The sequence below is a fragment of the Ictalurus furcatus genome, chromosome 19 (genome assembly GCF_023375685.1).
Source record: "Ictalurus furcatus strain D&B chromosome 19, Billie_1.0, whole genome shotgun sequence".
NCBI lineage: Eukaryota > Metazoa > Chordata > Actinopteri > Siluriformes > Ictaluridae > Ictalurus > Ictalurus furcatus.
In genome coordinates, this window is record NC_071273.1 from 20,946,577 (window position 1) to 20,968,444 (window position 21,868).

General features: G+C 40.8%; 1 protein-coding gene across 1 annotated transcript in view; it reads right to left on the reverse strand.

The window, feature by feature from the left end:
- The window catches only part of col7a1l (collagen type VII alpha 1-like), a 102,654-nt gene extending 93,813 nt beyond the window's left edge, over positions 1-8,841 (reverse strand). The window contains exons 1-2 of the mRNA XM_053650032.1: positions 8,549-8,841; positions 4,533-4,767 (exon numbers count right to left, since the gene is read on the reverse strand). Coding sequence (XP_053506007.1) covers positions 4,533-4,767; positions 8,549-8,638 — 325 coding nt within the window. The 5' untranslated portion in view covers positions 8,639-8,841. The remainder of the gene's footprint in view (positions 1-4,532; positions 4,768-8,548) is intronic.
- Positions 8,842-21,868: the final 13,027 nt, after the last annotated feature.

A 21,868-nucleotide genomic window follows, 5' to 3' on the forward strand; every position in this document is an offset into this window, starting at 1 on the left:
AATACACAGGAGGATTAGGAGAAAAAGAAGGAAGAGGAGAAAAAGGAAGAGGAGGAGGATTAGGAGAGGAAGAAGGAGAAGAAGGAGGAGGAGGAGGAGGGAGAGAGGAAAGAGGAGGGGGAGAGGAAGGAGGAGTAGTAGGAGGAGGAGGGGAGAGGAAGGAGAAGGAGGAGAGGGAGAGAAAGGAGGAGAGGAAGGAGGAGGAGAGGGAGGAGGAGGGGAGAGGGAGGAGGAGGGGAGAGGAAGGAGGAGGAGGGAGAAGGAGGAGGAGGGGGAGAGAAAGGAGGAGGAGGAGGAGGAGGGGAGAGGAAGAAGGAGGAGGAGGGGGGGGAGGAGGAGGAGGGGGAGAGGAAGGAGGAGGAGAGGGAGGAGGAGAGGAGGAAGGAGGAGTAGGAGGAGGAGGGGGAGAGGAAGAAGGAGGAGGAGAGGGAGGAGGAGAGGAGGAAGGAGGAGTAGGAGGAGGAGGAGGGGAGAGGAAGGAGGAGGAGGGAGAAGGAGGAGGAGGGGGAGAGAAAGGAGGAGGAGGAGGAGGAGGGGAGAGGAAGAAGGAGGAGGAGGGGGGGGAGGAGGAGGGGGGGAGGAGGAGGAGGGGGAGAGGAAGGAGGAGGAGAGGGAGGAGGAGAGGAGGAAGGAGGAGTAGGAGGAGGAGGGGGAGAGGAAGAAGGAGGAGGAGAGGGAGGAGGAGAGGAGGAAGGAGGAGTAGGAGGAGGAGGGGGAGAGGAAGAAGGAGGAGGAGGGGGAGGGGGAGAGGAAGGAGGAGTAGGAGGAGGAGGAGGAGGGGGAGAGGAAGGAGGAGGACAGGGAGGAGGAGGAGGAGAGGGAGGAGGAGGAGGAGGAGGAGGGGGAGAGGAAGAAGGAGGAGAAGCCTAAGGAACACGAATGTGCAAAATGTTTATATGTGTTCATGTACCTTGTAATGTGCTCAAGAGATCAGTTTGTTTCAAGGAGCTACAGTAGGACCTGAGCGGAGATACTGAGGTTTCCATAAACAACTGTATAACCAAACTTTGTTGCGGGCCATGACACAAAGATGGCCGTCGTGTTTAAACTAAGTGAAAAAAAGGTGGTGTTAAAATGCCAATACATAGAGATAATCCCTCAAAAAAAATAGAAACATTAAAAACGGTCAAGCGACCAACTTTACAATTATTGGACAGCTTGAGATGCTTGAGATTGACTGACTCACCGATCATTTATACGATGCTGTCTACAGTTGATAAAATCCCTACAGTGAAAAAATTCCAGGAAAAGATTACAGAGAGGCGGGCCAGACTGGAAAGAGTTTATATTTCATACCCCCAGAAGAAGAGTTACATATTTACAGTGCTACTCCACTCACTACTTCTCCCATCACAAATCCTCATTTCCATTTCCTTCAAAAGGTACGGTACATTAAACACACGATTGTCTATCTTTCCAGAGGAGGCACGGCGCACGGCACATCTATTCTCAACTTTAGCATTTAGATTAAGCGCGCAATCTCAAAAATACATTACGTCTCAGTCTCGGTTAACTGCTGATGTAATATCTATACATTTAGATGCATGTTTGAAGAAGTTACAAAAGTGTGTGACTAATGTATGCGTACCGAATATGAAGATCTGGTGTCAGGCGTATAACGCTGCAGGCCGCGTTATAGATTCAGACAGGTCCAGCCAGAGGCCGAGTTAAAAACAGACCAAGTGGAAAATCAGTTCAAGCAAACAGATGTTATCTGTCTATGACTGTCTGAGCATGCAGGTGAAAAGCAGATGCACCATGATGATATGAATCCAGAATCTTTCCTCCACGTATCCTTATGTCCTTCATTCCTACCTCCATCCATCAACACAGCCCGAAATATATATCATCCAAATATACTGTAAGAAATACAAACGCAGCGTGCGGCGTATCGGCCTCGTATCTCTCGACGGATCGGCGCCGAAGGTGACGGCGTTATAATACAGCGGTGACGTGTGAAGGCAGACTCTTCGTCCCACAAAACACAGCTCGGAGTTGTGGTATATGAGCTGCCAGTGTTCACAAGAAGTCACTGTGACATGTACAACTTGGCGTGTAGGACTGCGTGGGGATTACTGACGTTTAATTAACTCACACGGCGCCTTCGGGAAAGATTAAATTAGATTAAAATCATTCAGTAGTACTTCGGTACACGGTGTATGAAGCGTAGTTGGATGCATCTGATGTTACGGTTTGATAAAACAGTGCAGAGAATCACTGTATATATATTTTTTTTTTTCCAAACGCACTTTGGACCAGAATTGAAACATGTTCTTTTCCACTATATTGTTCCCACGTACTAGCTAGCGCTCGTCTATCAAAGGCAGCTAGCAAAAGTTGAAGTTAGGAGGTTCCTGAGACTGGAGACTCCTTCCAAAAGTGTACATGTTTAAGCGGAGCATTCGCTATAGAACCCCCTGCGTAATTTTGTTACTATAGACATATAAGCTGTCTATAGAAATCATGACCGTATACAGTTACAATCAAAATGATTCGACCCCCATTGCAAATCAGGTTTATTGTCAGAATGTACAGACTTTCAGCTGTTTGTAATGAACAAATCAAACATAAGCAATTGAAATATTTCGACACAACGAATGCTTCAAGTGGTTTCCGCAAATTCAACGGAAAACGCAATTTATAATGATTTCTCCAGTCTCGGAATGATTCAACCCCCTGAATAGAATCCCTCACAACAGCACATACGCAAAACAGGTGTTGTCTCAAGAACATCTGATGTGAGTAATCAAGGGCTTCATTAGATGCACCAGGTGTGCTTGAGCTGGAACACATAAAATACCTGAACTGGCTAGGGGTAGAAAATATATGAAATACCTGAACTGGCTAGGGATAGAAAATATATGAAATACCTGGACGGGGCAGAAAAAGGAAGTTATCAACGGCTGCAAGCAGATTTGTGAGAAAGCAGGTTGTGAAAAACTCTCGAGTGACTGCAAAAGACCTGCAGTGAGACTCGGTGTAACAGACACTGAGGTTTCAGTGAGCACAGTAAGGCGTGTACTAAACGCAGAAGGTTTCCATGCCAGAACTCCAAGACGTTCAGCACTACTGACCCAAAAGCACAAGAAAAGTCGCTCAAAATCATATAAATAAGAGACAGAAGTTTTGGGCGATGAAACAAAACGAACTTTTCGGCACGATGGATCAGCGGTATGTCTGGAGGAAGAAGAATGAAGAATGAACACTCTGTCCACAGTCGAGCATGGTGGAGGCTCGGTGATGCTCTGGGGCTGCTTTGCATCCTCGGGCAGTAGAAACCTGCAGCGTGTGGAAGGCAAGATGGATTCATTGAAGTATCAGGAAATCCTAGGAGAAAATGTCACGCTGTCTGTGAGGAAGCTGAAGCTGTGGCATCATTTGACCTTCCAACAGGACAATGATCCCCAGCAAACACCAAATTCCACCAAGGCTTGATTGCAGAAGAAGTTCTGGAAGATTCTACAGGTCCATCACAGTCACCCGACTTGAACCCCATAGAAAATCTCTGGTGGGATTTGAAGAAGGCGGGTGCAGCACACAAACCCAAGAATATTACTGAACTGGAGGCCATTGCTCCTGAGGAAGATTCCTCAGGAACACTGCCAGCTACTTAAAGCAGCGGTGTGAAAAGAGCCCTTTCCCACCTATCTACAGTAGCTCTGCCCAATCACACAACAGCTAGCAATCGGGATTAGGGTGAATGCTAGAACATACTTCCCCTAAGATACGTGAAACCAGCACCGGTGGAAAACGCATACACAGACATCTAGGATCGGTTAGTGTTGCTTTGATTGACATGTGAGAGAGTAACGCCATCCCTTCCATACAGAGAGCCGCGAATCAAACTCTCCCAATGACTCAGACGCCCTGGAACATTCTTTTCACATACCTGTCCGTCATGGTAAACTTTCTGAATCCTTCATATAAGTAGAGTGTGTCAAATAACTGCGCTTTAGGCCATGGATAAGAGTTAGTAATCTCACCTCATACCTACATATGCGCGCACACACACACACACACACACACACACACACACACACTATGTACTATGAGCTAGAAACTTCCAAGCGTTCATAGGTGCTTTACAGACACGATGTGAACTTTCTCCGACATGTTCTGCTTGGTCAGAGAGACAGGACGAAGCAGGAAGAACGAGTGGAGATGATTTACAGCCGAAGAAGAATTCTATGAGAAGTATCAGACCCGTAAAAGCGCAGAAGACATGCAGATGTCCACGTAAAACCGTGGAAAAGTCAGACTTCACTCTACCTGTAGAGTTCAGGTGGCACACTGTACATCTATGGATTATTTTTTATTACAGAAAGACTTCATACACCATTCACACTGTCTGATTTATTATCTCAGACACTCAGAATGACAGCCTGGTTTAGTTTGGCAAGCTAATTCAGTGCTCGTGATATAAAAATGGCTTCTTTGAAAGTGTGTGTTGTCCTCTAGCCCTTATCTGTTAAAGAAACAAAGTGCTTTGAGTAAACACAGAGAAGCTCATGAGCTAGGAATCAGCCTCGTACCTTCAGCTTGTGCAGACACACTCTGATAGGAGGGAGAAAGAGACAAGAGCAAGATCCACAAATACGAATGATCCATCATCTTTCTCTCTCTCTCTCTCTCTCTCTCTCTCTGTTTTCTCCTCGATGGGTCGCTCCTCTTGCGTCTCTTCACTATCTTATCTCTCCTCCAGCAGGCCTGATCTTCTGTGATGACGCTCAGCTTCGCTTTATTCAGTCGTGACTTTTCCTCCTTTATCTGACAGGGAGAGAGAGAGAGAGAGAAAGGAAGAGAGCAGATAGAGAAAGAAAGAGAGTGTGAGAGAGAAAAAAAGAGTGATCGTTATCAGGGTCATATGTAAATGCAAAATGATGTTTTTAAATAAGAGTCACAATATAAGCTGTGAGTTTTACACAGTGCGATTCCATTCAGTGTGTGATGCTTATTATGATACAACAAGAAAAATCTAAAAAAAAATAAAAAATAAAAAAAAAAGTAAAAAAAATTAAATAAAAAAAGAATTAAGGAAAAGGAAAAAATACAAGAAAATGACAAAAAAGAAAAGAAACTAGATAAGAAGAAAGTCAAGAAAAAAATAAGAAAACGAAGCAAAAGGTCAAGAAAAAAAAAACAAAGACGAGATAAAAATCAAGTAAAAAAAGACAAGAAAATAGACAAAAAGGAAAAAGATCAAGAAAAAAGGGCAAGAAAAATACAAAAAAATACAGCAAAAAAGTCAAAAGAAATCAAGAAAAAGGACAAGAACATAGTAAAAGAATGTTAAAGAGAAAAAGACAAGAAAAAGGACGAAAAGGCAAAAAAATTCAAGAAAATAGGCAAAATATAAGTCATGGGGAAAAAGACAAGAATTTTTTAAAATAAAAAATAAAATAAAAAAGAAGGAAAAATTCACAAAAAAAGTTTTAAAAAAAAAAAGAAAAAATGTAAAGAAAAAGGACAAGAAAAAAAGGGTTAACAAAGAAAAAATGACAGCAAAGAAATCAAAAGAGGTCAGGGAAAATGTCAAGAAAGTCTTGAAAAAAGTAAAGAAAAAGGATAAGTCAAAAAGCAAGAAACATTATGTAAAAGACCTGGGGGGGGGAACCATATATATATGAGACAGAGACACATCAGCTTGTGATTAAATTACGTAAATTATGTATTTTCTTTTCAGATTCAATGGATATATTAAATAATGTACTGTACATACTAATGTGAAGCAATGACAGTACTACAATGTTTTACCTAAAAAAACTTAAGGTTAAAGTGTGTGTTGGAGCTCTTCTCTGCCACATGCATAGCATTAACTGAAGAGTTTTGAAGGCTTTGTAGATATCTATTTGCCTCAGTGAGGCAGGAAGCAGAAAGCAGAAGACAAAGAGAGGCAGAATTTCAGGATGATAGTACTACTGCTGTTGTAGGGATTTTTTAAATAAAAAATTTTCAGGCTAAAAAAATTCCAAGCAACAGTTAGATATATATACACATTTCTAGTTAGCTAGCAAAATGAATCATGTCATAAGCACTCGCGATGGTTGCAGTTTTGCCATAAAGACATTGCTAAAGGCTAGCTAGTTATGTATCTAGCTAGCTTTTAAGATCAAACTTGTTAATTCGAGACTCAGTCGAAAGTTAAGAGTTGAGTGAAATGTGGATGGCTGGAGGATATTAAACAACAATCTCCCAAAAAAAAAAAAACCAAAACCAAAAGTGACTTGAGAAATGTTTATTATTATTAAATGTTAAGCGAACTGTTAGACATTATTTTATTGGAACATTCTAGATCAAATCTAAGCAGAAAAGGCCCAAACCAATCAAAATCACTTTTATAACTGTTGTACAAACGTGTCGAGACAATGATGGACAGAGTCTCTGGTTTCAACATGACAAGCTGCGTTGTTTTATCTTAATAACGTCAAGAGAAAGAAAAAAACGAGTTAAGGAACGACTGCTGCTATAGTGTAAGCGATAGCAGGAGCTCATGGCCGTTCTATAACTATAACTATAAACGGATAAAAGTGTCATTATTTAATAATAATAAAAATATCGTAATCATTGTCAAATTTGTGTGGAATAATAGAAATGAAAGAAGAAAAAAAAACCCTGGGGCATGCTTTTATAAATAATTAAATTCTTAAATCTCATTACAACATAATAAACTGCAGGTTTACAAATCCTTTAACTGGCAGTGTGAATATCGGTAATGTAGCTTTACAGCTATTAAATAACATGGCCGATACTTTGACGTGAACAGAACTGTGTATATTTTCATCTCACAGTCAGATCTTTGATTAACCTCAGTGCCGTTTTTAAGTCTTCCCGTCTCCCATTCATTGATTTACAGAGCGTTAAGCCTTTCCGAAGTTGCCATGGCATTTCACTGTAGCAACAGAGAACCGCGGCTCGGTGTTCACATACCAGTGAAAGTCAGTCCTGTTCCTGCATGTAAAGCCACATGTTCTTATCCAACTGGCTCCGTTCCAGGATGAACAACTCACTTCACACACAGATACCTAAAGCAGAAGATAAGCGGTAGAATATAAGGTATACGCATCAGCCTTCTGGAGCAATTATTTGGGCTTGAACATGCCTCTTTCAGTGGTATTTTCTTTTTAGGATCTGATCCTCTGTACAGTATTGTTGCGGTTTTACCCTACAGGCTGGGCTGTGATCTGCGCTTAAGAGATAGAAACAGCTTTATGATGTCTGTCCAACGCTGTGAAGTGCAGTTTGACCCACGGTGTGCTGTGGCTCGGTGGAAACAGGGTTTCTCAGATCTTCCCCGTGTCTCTAAATGTCAGCTGGTTCTACATAACAGCATTTCTGTACTTTATAAAGGATTATCCCTGTAGGTGTGAAATTGGTTTTCACTCTCAGACACTTAAACATGCAGGAGCCTGAATTTTTACACTACAATATATACTATAGTGTGTATATATATACATATATATAGATATATATATATACACACACACAAACACACACCGTATCTCAAGATAAGGCTACTATTACTAAATACATTAAAAAATGATATATATTAGCACATCGTTACTTTATATACACGTATCCCCAAAAAATCCTTTTCTCCGACCATTAACGCCGATGTTTGTGCCTTAGCAAAAGCATTAAAGTGATGAAATGCCTTTGCTTTGTGCACTTAAGGTCAAAAGCCTGGCGGATTCACTGAGGGTTCCTTCCAAAATAAAAAAGTTTAAAAAGGGGTGAAAAAAAAAGGAGTGTAAATTATTTGGCAACAGAGTAAAAGTTCTCAAAAGAAAGACACGGCTGGTTAATGTTTTCTCCACATTAGCATACGTAACCCGGTCAATGCAAAGTCTGTCATTATTACTATTACTGCTGCACTCTCTGTCACAATGTAAACAACGAATTAACAACAAAAAAGGAAGAAGGTTTTAAAAAAGGCACGAGGGATGATACGAGTCTAAGAAGATACGATAAGGGATGACACGAGTCTAAAAATCGGACGTATATAAGCGTACGCATGCCCTTAGAATGAAACAAATGAGAAAAGGAACATTATAGGAAATTTTTAGCTCATACATGCTCCTGTGTTATCAAGTAACAAACTTTTTCCACAATCTATGAGCAAATTCAGGATCCTCTCAGTTCTAACATTCAATCATGATCAGATTTACTACCAATCTTTGACAATATGTCTTGTATAACCCTGACTGATACACTTACCACTTCGAATCAGGCCTGAACAATGACACAACGAAAACATCTTCCTTTATGGTTCAATTCCAAGCATTTTTGGAAATATTGTTTGTCGTATTTTTGTTATATCAGGGGGTATAAACATTTGCACTCAGTGCTGTAATTTACAGAGTAACTGCAACACTAAGGCACTTTGTAACTGGCCAGTGTTCAAAAGAAGAGAAAGGTTTGGCAGAAACATGGCAGTGTGACGCAAATGCAGTGGCTTACAAATGCAGAGTGACAGTGAAAAAAGAAAGAAAGGAAGAAAAATGAATACAAATTGCCATCCATCTCCATTTCAGCTGTTCTCTCAACTCACCTCTGTCATCCAGCTATACAGTTCCACTGAAGCAGACACACACACACACACACACACACACACACACACACACACGGCTCCCCTGGACATATACACACGAACGTCCGCTGGAAATCCTGCAACTCCGCGGGTCTCAGCATGAAGGTTGCTTGGAAAACAGTGTCAATATGTATGAATGAGTGAATGAATGAAGCACACACCTCTCGGAGAGCAAGCTGAGGGGGTGTGTGGATGTGCAGCAACAGGTCGAGCCATCTAAAGAGACTAAAAAGAGTGAAAGTATGAAAAGTGGGTGTGTAGAGAGGGGTGGAGGGGGGTGTAGGAGCAAGCAACAGGGGCTGGAGGGAACTGATTCGTTCCCTGTCTCCTTCAAGAAACACACACACACACACACACACACACACACACACACACACTCCATCTATCTTCTTGTCTCGGCTGTAAAGAGAGCTGGAATGTATCTTCTGCTGCTTGTATGTCCAGCGGAGGAACTCACAGTACTCAACACTTACTGCTCAGTAAACTGTTATAACATCATAGACAATAATGCAACTTCTGTTGATGATGTTTATATTAATGCACTCGTTCTAACACGTTATTGTTTCTATAGTAACAACTCCTTCACAGGAATGCTTTACATACAGAGATTAAAAAACAAACAAACCTGATATGGTGATGTTTATTGAACTGTTACTGTATGGAAGGAGTCTCCAGTGTCACTACTTTTTCTGGTTTCTCCATAACATGGCGAGAGAGAGAGAGAGAGAGAGAGAGAGAGAGAGAGAGAGAGAGAAAGAGAGACAGAGAGTGAGAGACAGAGCGACAGAGAGAGACACACAGAAAGAGAGAGAGAGTGAGCGAGAGAAACACACAGAAAGAGAGAGAGAGAGAGAGAAAGAGAGACAGAGAGTGAGTGAGAGAGAGACAGAAAGAGAGACAGAGAGTGTGAGAGAGAGACAGAGAGCGAGAAAGAGAGACAGAGAATGAGAGAGAGACAGAGAGTGTGTGAGAGTGAGAGAGACAGAAAGAGAGACAGAGAGTGAGAGAGAGAGACAGAGAGAGCGAGAAAGAGAGACAGAGAATGAGAGAGAGTGAGAGAGAGAGACAGAGAGAGCGAGAAAGAGAGACAGAGAATGAGAGAGAGACAGAGTGTGTGAGACTGAGAGAGAGACAGAAAGAGAGACAGAGAGTGTGAGAGCGAGACAGAGAGTGAGAGAGAGTGAGAGACAGAGAGTGAGAGAGAGAGAGAGACAGAGAGAGAGAAACAGAGGCTTGTGAGTGAATTTATAGCTGCTATAACGTAAGTGAGAACAGGAACTAACGTGTCTTTTCTTTAGATGTTCCACAAGATTAAAAGTTACTTTAAATGGAGAAATTCAGGGTTTTTCTTTTCATAGCCAAACTTAAAAAAACTTAAAATAACTTTAAAAAAACCCTTTAACACAAATGTATTGTACAAACTATTAAATATTAGGCCCATTATTTAAACAGGTACAATACAATTTTGTCTAATTATTGGAGCCGGGAAGTTTTTTAAAACGATTTTTTTGATTAAAATTGTGATTCACAGGTATAACAATTTAGTTAATAATGGATTTCCCTCACTGTGAACATATTAGAAACCCCGCCTCCCCCCACCCCCTGGCTATGCTTCACAGCCCCCACATTGAGAACCATGGCTTTCATTAATAAAACTTGTAATTGTTGACAAATTTCTGATTAAAACACGTTGGGGTCTGCTGTTATAGGAACATTCAGGGTGGATTTGTCATCGTATGTCCTTGTCATGTCAACGCCGAATTCGCCATCAGACTCTAGGGTTACTTGCAAGTTACCGTGGTAATGCGGTATGGTAACGCAAAAGTTTTTACCCTGAGAGACTTTCTGCATTACGAAAACACCCGCGTTACCGTACCACATTACTACGTGCCCGATCGTGTTTGCATACAGTAGAACTTTCATGAGCACAGTAAGGCTAATCATATGTCATGAAACGATAAAACTTTACACATGAAGTCTGCGATGCTTGATGTTTGTTTTTTTTTCTTTTTTAAACGGAGGTCAAATTATTTATTAAATATCGATCTTAATCCTTGCTTAGTAAAGCCTCGGTCTCATTCTCATCTCAGGGCATTCGAGTGAAAGTTTGATCAATTGTAACTGATTTGCTAATCTTAGTGGTTAGCACGTTTGCCTCGCACCTCCAGGGTTCGAATGTGTGTGCGCTTGTGCCCTGTAATGGGTTTGCACCCCGTCCAGTGTACCACCCCCCGCATGTGGATGTTTTATTTAAACTCAGCTCACGATACAGATTTGAAAATCAGTGTATCTCAATCTGCACAGACTAATTATGATTTACGAATGAACTGCTGAACGTTACACACGACAGGATCTAACCTGACTTCATTCCACTCCAGACTTTAAAAAAAAAAATTCAGGTATCAAACTATAAGATCAGAGATTTTCATGACATACTTGAACCTAATACAAGCCAAAACTCCAACCGGCGTCCCCTAGCGTCATATAAACTTCCCCTAAACCTTTTAAACTCATGGCTTATCCACATATCCGCCTCAAAACATGTTATTCAATATCCGCTGTGAATTATTCAGGAACGACAGTAAAACTAATAGATAAGGTATGTAAGGAACGTAAGTCTAGACCAGTTAGAGTTTAAGGGGTTTAGCTTCGCCTACTAATCATGCAAGAGAGTGCAAAAGGATCAGATCAGAGAGATTATTTTGTGCATAAGGTGTGCTTAACCTGGACACCTAACACACAAACACACCACCATTACAGCACCAAACGCCATTTAAAGACCGAGGCTGGGATTTACTAAGATCTTACACACTGTAACACTCGTGTTAAGTCACATGTAAAGAAGGGGAATAAAACAATAAATAAATAAATGTGGTTTTTAGTTTAGTGAATGTGTTATTATAACGGTCGTGAGTCGATACCTTCTACAAGAGTCAAACTATAATCCTATATAATTGCACTCTCTGAAAAATAAGGGTGCTAACCTGTACTTTCCCTTTCAGTGGAGTGAAACCCTCACGGCTACATCTTTTGTACTTTTAGCGTATTATTCTGTGTATTACATGGTATTGTGAATGTAGTTTTACCTTTACATTATTAAAGGTATGTAATTTGTGCCTTTAAGTACCTTTTAGGATAAAACTAAGTGCACGTTTCCAGTTAAACGCTACATGCTAAAGGTATAAAAGCTGTAGCCTTGAGCCTTGAGGGTACCACACCATCAACAAGGGAAAGGATAGTCTAGTGAACATCAAACGTTACTCCAGATGACGGGACGAATTTAAAATACAACATGAACGCAAAAATAAAAGCGTGAATCGTGAGTTCTGTTCACGAAGGAGTCATCTTCAGTCTCGTCTCATTTTAAAAGCTGTTCGAGGAGGTGTGAACATAATATGACATTAATTTGAACTAATATTAAGTCATCGTTTTAAGGAAGTTTTTTTGTCTATTGTGATATATTAAGGCTTGAGAAAATCTCAAAAATAGTATCATCTTACCTTAAAATGTTGGACAGTGGCATCCGCACATATAATACCTGCGCTTCGGTCACATTCATTTCTGTACGTGACGGTCGTTCCTAAAGGGAATTTAAGGTTATAATGAATATATCCGCATTAATACCGCCCTATATTTGCATTAAAATGGACCCAAATGATATATTCGTTATAAAATACATAAAACTGGAGAAGGCATGCTATTTTGCTTATGTGAAAGGTTTTTACATTTCTTTGCTGGTGCTATCAAGTTGGCACGTGTATTCACACTCTCAAACCTTTAGCACATCAGGGCCTGAGTGTTTAAAAAAGTGAGTGTGTTACCCGAGGTCAACTTTAACAGCCCACCACTGGAATGCAGAGAAAGTTTATTGGTGGTTTCCAGCTGTCACTCATGACACACCATAACTCAGCAAGCCCAGGTCACAGATAGAGACCTGACCTGTGGGAAAAAAAAAAAAACTGTCCTGACCCCGGGACACAGAGGACACTCAGGAACAAAGTCTCTAGCAGTGTCAAGGAATAAAGAGGATGAGAAAAAAACAGCTTTTGGAAAGTGAAATTCTAGCATTTTCTAGCAATTTTAAGGTGTATGATCAGTTCAACATGTAAGATTGATAACATTTAATGAATGTCACATCATTTTGGCACATCGCTATGTAACAACACCGTGAAGCACGTCACTAGGTAACAACGACGTGCAGCACGTCGCTCTGTAACAACACCGTGCAGCACGTCGCTAGGTAACAACGACGTGCAGCACGTCGCTCTGTATCAATGACGTGCAACACGTCGCTATGTAACAACACCGTGCAGCACGTCACTATGTAACAACACCGTGCAGCACGTCGCTCTGCAACAACACCGTGAATTACGTCGCTATGTAACAACAACGTGAAGCACGTCGCTATGTAACAACACCGTGCAGCACGTCGCTATGTAACAACACCGTGCAGCATGTCACTATGTAACAACAACGTGAAGCACGTCGCTCTGTAACAACAACGTGAAGCACGTCGTTCTGTAACAACACCGTGCAACAGGTCGCTATGTAACAACACCGTGCAGCACGTTGCTCTGTATCAACAACGTGCAACACGTCGCTATGTAACAACACCGTGCAGCACGTCGCTATGTAACACCACTGTGCAGCACGTCACTGTGTAACAACACCGTGTAGCACGTCACTATGTAACAACACCGTGCAACACGTCGCTCTGTAACAACAACGTGAAGCACGTCACTATGTAACAACACCGTGCAACACGTCGCTATGTATCAACAACGTGCAACACATCACTATGTAACAACACCGTGCAGCACGTCACTATGTAACAACACTCTGCAACACGTCGCTCTGTAACAACAACGTGAAGCACGTCACTATGTAACAACACCGCGCAACACGTCGCTATGTATCAGCAACGTGCAACACGTCGCTATGTAACAACACCGTGCAGCACGTCACTCTGTATCAACAACGTGCAACACATCGCTATTTAACAACACCGTGCAACACGTCGCTATGTAACAACATGCAGCACGTCACCTTCACTTAGAGAATGTATTAAACACTGCAGGCTCGATAAAACTACAATAAATGAACTAGCTGTAAAACTAGGACACTATAAATCTCGTGTTCTACCAAGGGTTCTTGAGTCCACATACAATGGAAAAATCAAGCATGCGCCAGCGTTCTGAAAACATGACTGAAGAAATCGACCAGTTTAAAGACGTTCAATCATCAGTACAGACGCTATAAAAGGTCAAATCCCTTGATGAGGGAGAGAAAAGATAAAACAGTCTGTTGCAGATCAATCCTGCTGTACGCATGCAGTGTCCCCAACACTGTCTCTGGAAACAAACCACACTCAAGCCAGAGCAAACTCGAACACAACATCTGAGGGTTTAGCAATATAAACAGTATGCTGTGTTTGATTTTAAGCCCGTTAGGTGGTGTAGGTGAGAGAATAGAGAACGGTCAGGTAGAGAGAAGACGGCTGGTGCGGTTATAAGATGAAGACAGATCAGACTGGCCCACAGGTGTGTGGAAGCCTGCTAGGCATTGCAGAGTCCCTCTTTCATGTTGCATGGCTTCTAGGTTAGCAGCTCCACAGGCTGCCAGAAAGGTCATAAATCCTGCTGGATGTGTGGTTTGTAGATAGGCAGGAAGTTGGCTTCATCTCTGGGAACGGTGAACGGTGTAGCTGGAGGAGATGGCATTGATAGAGGCAAAGTGTGTTGAGAAATCTTTCGTGCTTTTTCTTCCTTTTTCGACGATGTGTACCGATTTGAAACGGGGGATATTTCCTGAATGCCATTTCTCTTTAATATTCACAGAGGTCAGAATAGACCAGGGTTGCCATCCATCCTGTTTTCACCTGAACAGTCCAGTCTTCAAGCTGTGTGTCCTGATATCATGTTTTAAATGTCTTTTTTTTTTTTTTTTAATGTTCTCATGCTTTCTAATGTAATGTACAGGAGTCCTGAAACAATAATTGTGTCAATTAGTCATAATAGTTTTTTTTGTTTGTTTTTTAAAGCAATGGCCAATCATTCAGTACGTTTACATGAACAACAATAATCCGATATTAACCCGATTAAGACGATACTCTGATTAAGAAACTGGCATGTAAACAGAGATTATCGATGACCTTAATCGGACTAAAGTCACACTCGGAGTAAACACAAATGGAATTAAGACGTGTGGAGTATTCCTGTTTTAGTCGCATTATCGAAGTCTATTAGTGTTTTTCTTTCCTGAAGAACAAACCATTGCTAAAAGCCGAACGGTCAAACACAACGTACAGCTGGGAGAAATATTCGGGGTGAGTCTTACTGTAAATGTGTGTTGGGGCAGAGGCGGGTCCGGTTTTGGTATGTTAAAGGTGGCAACACTAGAAAAAACCCCAGAAGAGCAACAATAATCACATGAATACACTCAGAGTCAAGCAGCGTGGTTTGACACTGACAGATTTGTAACTATTTGCACAAATCGAATCGTATACAAAGATAGAATGGTTAAAGTTTGGGTTAGGGGTGTGGCTAGCATTCGTACTTTTTCCTATGACTGTATTCTTATCCTTAACATTATGTATACTCCCCTTGTCCTAAGGGTCAAAAATGACCAGACCCCTAAAATAAAGCACCTTCGTTGAATTTTAAACCGCCAAATTTCATGAAGAAACAACTTGTCATTCATCACAAACGTTGTGAATATCTGGGTTTTCCGTCTTCACAGTGCACAGAGAGACTGCATTTAATCAGTGGACACTACTCGTCTTCTCTGCTGTTAAACATTTAAACATTTTTGACCCTTAAGACTACACAAGTAATAAAATCCGACAACTTTACCCTCACTGTCTGAAACCTGTTTGACTTTCTCTTGAGATTTCATCCATTTAGGTTAGCTATTTAGCTACAGGGCTAGAGATATTGTATCAGAAGAGAATTTTCACAGACAGTATTCAGAATGATTTCTATTATAATGTTTATTAACGATTAACGATATTTACCTTGTCTGATCCGATTAGCAAACTGAAAAAAAAATGCCAAAACTGTTCACTTGAAGCGCCACTATGAAACAAAACAACCGCTTCAAATTGATATTATTGATATTTATAGTCTTATTTATAGCTATAGACTAATCCCTAATAGCTAAGCGGGAAAAGGTAACTGTTACCTTCTCAACACTTTAACATTATATTATAACAATATAAGCGAGTGGCAACGTTTATTAAAAAAAAAAAAAAAAAAAGTTGTCGTAAAATATCCACTTTTTAGGTTATGCAAAAGATCAGCACATTGAATGATGAACTGCAGGGGATCAGAATATAATAAGCAGCTAAATTTAACGCTTAATGCTAGGCTCGGGTATAATCCTTCAAAAAATAAAAGGAAAAGAATGAGAAAAAAAAAAGAAGAAAAACAGCAGCTGTTAATGACACCATTATAAAATTATTGACTCTGGAATAAAGCTGATAATGACTAATCATCCTGGAAATGTGAATAGGGCATGCCCTTATAAACCACCCGCTAATTATTCTTTTTACTGCCTCAGAGTCCCCAAAGCCATCCATTCTGTTGTTAAAGTGTGCTTTGATTAAATTCAAGTTTAATGTGAAGGAAAAATAAAAAAAAAAGAAAGAAAGAAATCTTGCACACTGGGATCAGCACATTTGCAAAGACTGGAAACAGCTCTCTTCTTCTCTCTCTCTCTCTCTCGTACAATATTTATGGAAATGATTTATCTGCCATGTATTAGGCTGTTCAGAAGCAGGGAAGATGTGGAGTTAGAAAAACAACTGCATGTATAATAGACATTTCCATCTGAAGGTATGAATGGCTTGTTTTAACAGGTAGTTTGGCCCTGGACTCCTTTCACTCGGCTTAAATACATCAACTCCCTTTCGAACTATTTTCACACCCAATGACCTTCTCTACTCTCTAAAAGCTCTTCTTTTCTTTTACAGTACAAATGTTCCCTTGAGTACATTAAAGTATATCGCTAATATGACACTCCACATTTTTTTTTTATCGCTAGACTGTCACGTCTATAAATAATAAAAGATCCACAGCTTGCAGGAAGTCACCTCATCATGCGATTATGCAGCGCTGAATCTGAATCTGAATCCCGAATGGAGCACGTGTCCTGTTAATGAATCGCCATATCGATCGGTCTTATCCACTGGAGATAAAGTCTCATTAAGTATGAATAAGTGTGAATAAGTGTGCATATTAATGACATCGGTGCAATGGGGAGTCTCAGTTTGTCAAGGTGGACCGTGTAAGGAATTAAACACTTGATGTTGTACTGTTTACAGGAAAATAATCAACAACAGGCTGGTGTGATGAAACAGTTACTTTGACCACACACAAGTGGATTATTTTTCTATTATACCACGTCCCAAAGTGCTTCATTCTTCTTTTATACCACAGCGTGGTTGAATGCTTAAATCTGATTGGTCAGAAGGTGTGCAGTGTTTTCATGTAACAGCACAGGTAGTTCTGACTGCAACGTGAAGGACAGGTTTATATTAACGCGCTCGTTGTAATGCTTTATTAATGTTTCTTTATTGGTTCTGCCACATAATCGAAGACTAAACAGATTTAAAAGCATGTTGTTTAACAAAGTAAGAAGTATAATCGTTGATGTGGAGACATTTATGTAACATTTATGGAGGGATCCTCGGTCGTAAGCGCTTTGTAACAAAGTTTATCAGCACAGGAAAGTCTTCAGGACAAAGGAGTTTGTGCTCGTCTGTGTTTTGAGAGAGAGAGAGAGAGAGAGAGAGAGAGAGAGAGAGACGGAGGGAGAGAAAGAGAGAATCACTGTTTATTGCAGTTACATGGTGTCCCAAACGTCTCCATACATAGAGGAAATTAACACTTTTTATCAAACTGTAACTTCATTTATAAAAACATTCTCTACATGATTGCCATTTCTTTGTAAACACACACAAAGTCATCTCTCCTAACTTTGGCTCTCAGTTTGGCGACGGTGTCGTGTGTGATGTGTTTGCGATGTTTCCTGTTAAAGTCCATCATAACCTTGCGACAACTTCCCGATCCAGCCATGAGAATGTAATAATTGGGAAATCATGTGGTATAAGTGGAATAACACACTCCACACGAACATAATGCACTCCGCTTGCACATCATACCGCATCACTTCCTCCCGTCGTGCATTATTATTTTCATATAACAGCAAGGTCTATTGTGTGTCGTTCCTTACGTATCTCTTCAACTTCAAAAGACAAAAACAACAGCTTGTCATGTTACCGAGAAACCAAAAAGCGTAAACTCCTCCGTCCTGAAGATGTTGTAAAACTTAAAGCTTTACCTCTGACACTGGAGACTCCTTCCATAAATGTTAAATAAACGTCTCCTTAGAAAAAAAATGCAACACATCACTGATTATACGCATTTGTGAAACCGTTCATGCGAAGCATCACGTCATTGTGTAAGTTGTTACTAATTTGAAACGATAACGTATTCGAACATATTATGTATTCGAACTCGAAAAGCATTAATATAACGTATTCAAATATATTACGTATTTGAACAAAAGCCTTAATAAACCGGTGATATGCAGCTGTGCACAACTGTCAGAGCTGCTGTTATAGAAAATTAATCAACATATTCTGACCAATCAGAATCGAGAATTCAACAGCACTTACTATTAATATTGAGCTATGTATAATTGGTAGCTAAATCAACTTAAAGTTGGACTTAGGATTAATGTTTAAACAAATAAAAACAAGAACAGGAGCTGTTAATGACACCAGTATAAAATAATTAGCTAATTCTGCCATGTAAAGATAGATAATAATAATAATAATAATAATAATAATAATAAACCATCTTTCTGGGTAAAACTTCATTTCCTTTGGATCTTTTATCTCTGGAGATTTGACCCACAGGCCAGCAGAGTATCTTGGTCAGGAATCCCATTATTACGAACTGTTGCAAAACATTTTCATTTGGTACGTAGCTATATTTAAAATTTACGCATAACCTTTACTAGGAGGATTAAATTACAATGCACTGACGATCTTTTCAGAATCAGGAACACACAAAGTATGTGGAAAAACCCGACTAAAACTAGAAAAAGCGCAACACAAAGATGTCATAACACTCAGACACATTCACCCGGTGGTTAAACATACGCAGAGAAAATAAAGACGCTAGCCATAGCTCACAGCTGAAGTGTTAGACAACGACTTAACAACTTTTACTGAGAGCGCAAAGACGATATGCCAGAAACTTTGTTAGAAGAGGATCCTCAACTTGTTTCATTTGGTCTGTATTAATGCACTGAACTAGCTATCTAGCTCACCATGCGGTGTTACATTATCTTCGAGGCTACTTTTTATCCTGGTTACACAACCGTGAAAATTACACAGATATGCAAAGGCAGAAAGGCCTTATTGTAGGTTTGAAAAAGGTTAATATCCTGCTTGCGAGATTGTGCTCATAATCATGAGTCATGACTCCCTGACCTCTCGGAGAGGAAGAAAAAAAAAACGATCAAACTTTATGATGTGTCGTTTTAATGCAACACAGCATTCTTAATTATACATTCATTTTCTCTGCTCTGCTGGCCCTATCACTTCGGATATGAGTCAGATATTATTCTGGTTCTTCTTCAACTCGGACCGAACCAGATCCTAATGCCGTGTTTAAATGACGCAGCTATACATGTTGGCTCTTGGGTAAAATGTACAATTTGATGCTACGTAAACATTCAAAGTTTGGCCTGTGAATACATGTGTGTGTGTGTGTGTGTGTGTGTGCTGTTTATACATCAGCCTGTTGCTTTTTTACAAGCTAAGCAACCACACCCGTTGTAACTACCATCGATGCCGGACTGCATCTCGAGGAAGCCTTCATGACTAAGGTTATAAAAGTAAGAACCGCTCCTGAATAACATCCTAGGTCAAGCCCACACACTAGTCATCTAGGGCTTACAGTTTGTAATGGTGCCTAAAAAGAGCTAAACCACTAGTAAAATACTGTTCAGTATGCGCAATCATTGGCAGCGATCATATATTAAGAAGGCGCTGTTATTTATATCCTTGATAATCTTGATACAGTTTTAAACTGTAGGACGATGTATTTTTCTGCATCCTGCATCTCTATTATTTACACCGATCAGCCATAACATTAAAACCCCTGACAGGTGATGAGGATAACGCTGATTATCTGTCAAGAGGTGGGATATATATTTTTTACGCAGGAAGTAAACAGTCAGTTCACGAAGTTGAAGTGTTGGAAGCAGGAAAAATGGGCAATGTAAGAATCTGATCGACTTTGACAGGTGATGGGTCGGAGCATCTAGAAAACTGCAGGTCTTGTGGGGTGTTCCCGGTATGCAGAGGTCAGTACCTACCAAAAGTGGTCCAAGGAAGGCAACAGGGCCATGGGTGCCCAAGGCTCATTGATGTGTGTGGGGAGCGAAGGCTAGCCTGTCTGGTCTGATCCCACAGATGAGCTACTGTAGCACAAAGTTCTGAAAAAAAGAACTGCTGAAAAAGTTCGTGGTGACTATGATAGAAAGGAGTCAGAACACACACGGCGGACCTACACGATATTAAGCAGGAGGTTTTAATATTATGGCTGATCGGTGTATGTCCTAAAAATAAATGGATTATTTGTATTTATATTTTTTGCATGGCAAAGTATAACCAAATAATTTCACACATTAAAGAGAACTAGAAAGTGAGACTTGTTATCGTGTGTGTGTGTGTGTGTGTGTGTGTGTGTGTGTGTGTGTGTGTGTGTGTGTGTTATCCTGACACACCTGGCAGCTTGTCTCTCTCCGGTACTCTGTGGCCCCTGGGAGATCTGGATTCTGAAACACATCCACCATCAACATGTGAGTGCTCAGGGCACAGTCTCCATGCCAAAGCCACAACAAAAAGCCCAAACTGAGCCAAGAGCATCATCATCACACACACACACACACACACACACACACACACACACACACACACACACACACACAAACAACACAGCAGAACTGTGCAGAACTGTTTAATCATATTATTCATTCATTCACAGAAAACCTGGAAACACAACTCAGTAAACACAGCTGTATGCAAAAGTTTTTGCATGCAAAAGTAATTGTGCATGGTGTGTGCAAAAGTTTGGACACCCTACTAATTCAGGACTTTGTAACATCCTCTTTGGCAGGCATCACAGCTTGTGAGCGCTTTCCGCAGCCAGCTAGGATCTATCTATATTTGTTTAATAAATTGAAACCCCACTCTTCCTTGCAGAACACGTCTAGGATATCATGTCTGAGATATTTTTGGGCCATCTCGCTTGGACACCATGCGTAAGATGTTGATGTTCAAAACAGTGTGAAGTGTGAGGGCCATAACAAAAGCTTCAGCTTTGTGTTTATTGAAGTACTTCATGATGGATTGTGAGGGGATCAATGTGCACATGCCTCAATTACTGTTTACTGGTCTCAACTAGACAGACATGGGTGGGATTCACATAGGTATTATTTTTGTTTGTAACGAGTGGCTGTATTTAAACCACAGCGACTCTGAGCAGGCAGTTAGTAAAGATAGATGAATGAATGAATAAACCCAAACAAACATTGGATCAAAAAAATCCAATTGGATCTGGTTGAGTCTGGAGGATCTAATCAACTTCTTGAAATTGGATCCAATCAGCTTCTTGTAGGTATTTATATTGTTTTTTTTTCCCTCTCATATGTTGTCTATCCATCCCTCCATCATCTATACTGCTTATCTTACAGGGTCACGGGGAACCTGGAGCCCATCCCAGGGAGCATGGGACACAATGCCTCAATTATGGGGCGGGGTGCCAATCCATCGCAGGGCACACTCACACACCCATTCATACACTACGGACACTTTAGACATGCCAATCAGCCTACCGTGCATGTGTTCGGACTGGGGGAGGAAACCGGAGTACCCGGAGGAAACCCCCGCAGCACGGAGAACATGTAAACTCCACACACACAGGGCCACGGTGGGACTCGAACCCCCGACCCTGGAGGTGTGAGGCGAACATGTCAACCACTAAACCACCCTGAGCCCCATTGTACAAGGTCACAACCTATAAAACATACATACGTTTTTTTTCAGTATGTCCGTGGTGTATTAATGCACGTCTGATCCGAGCTTCATTCGTTTGAGTGTAAATCTCATCCATATGGAGATCTCCAAAACAATAGCACACCTCCTACACGCACCTGCATGGAACACATTATCTGTTTATTCTGAAATAATATATTCATATTCGGTTA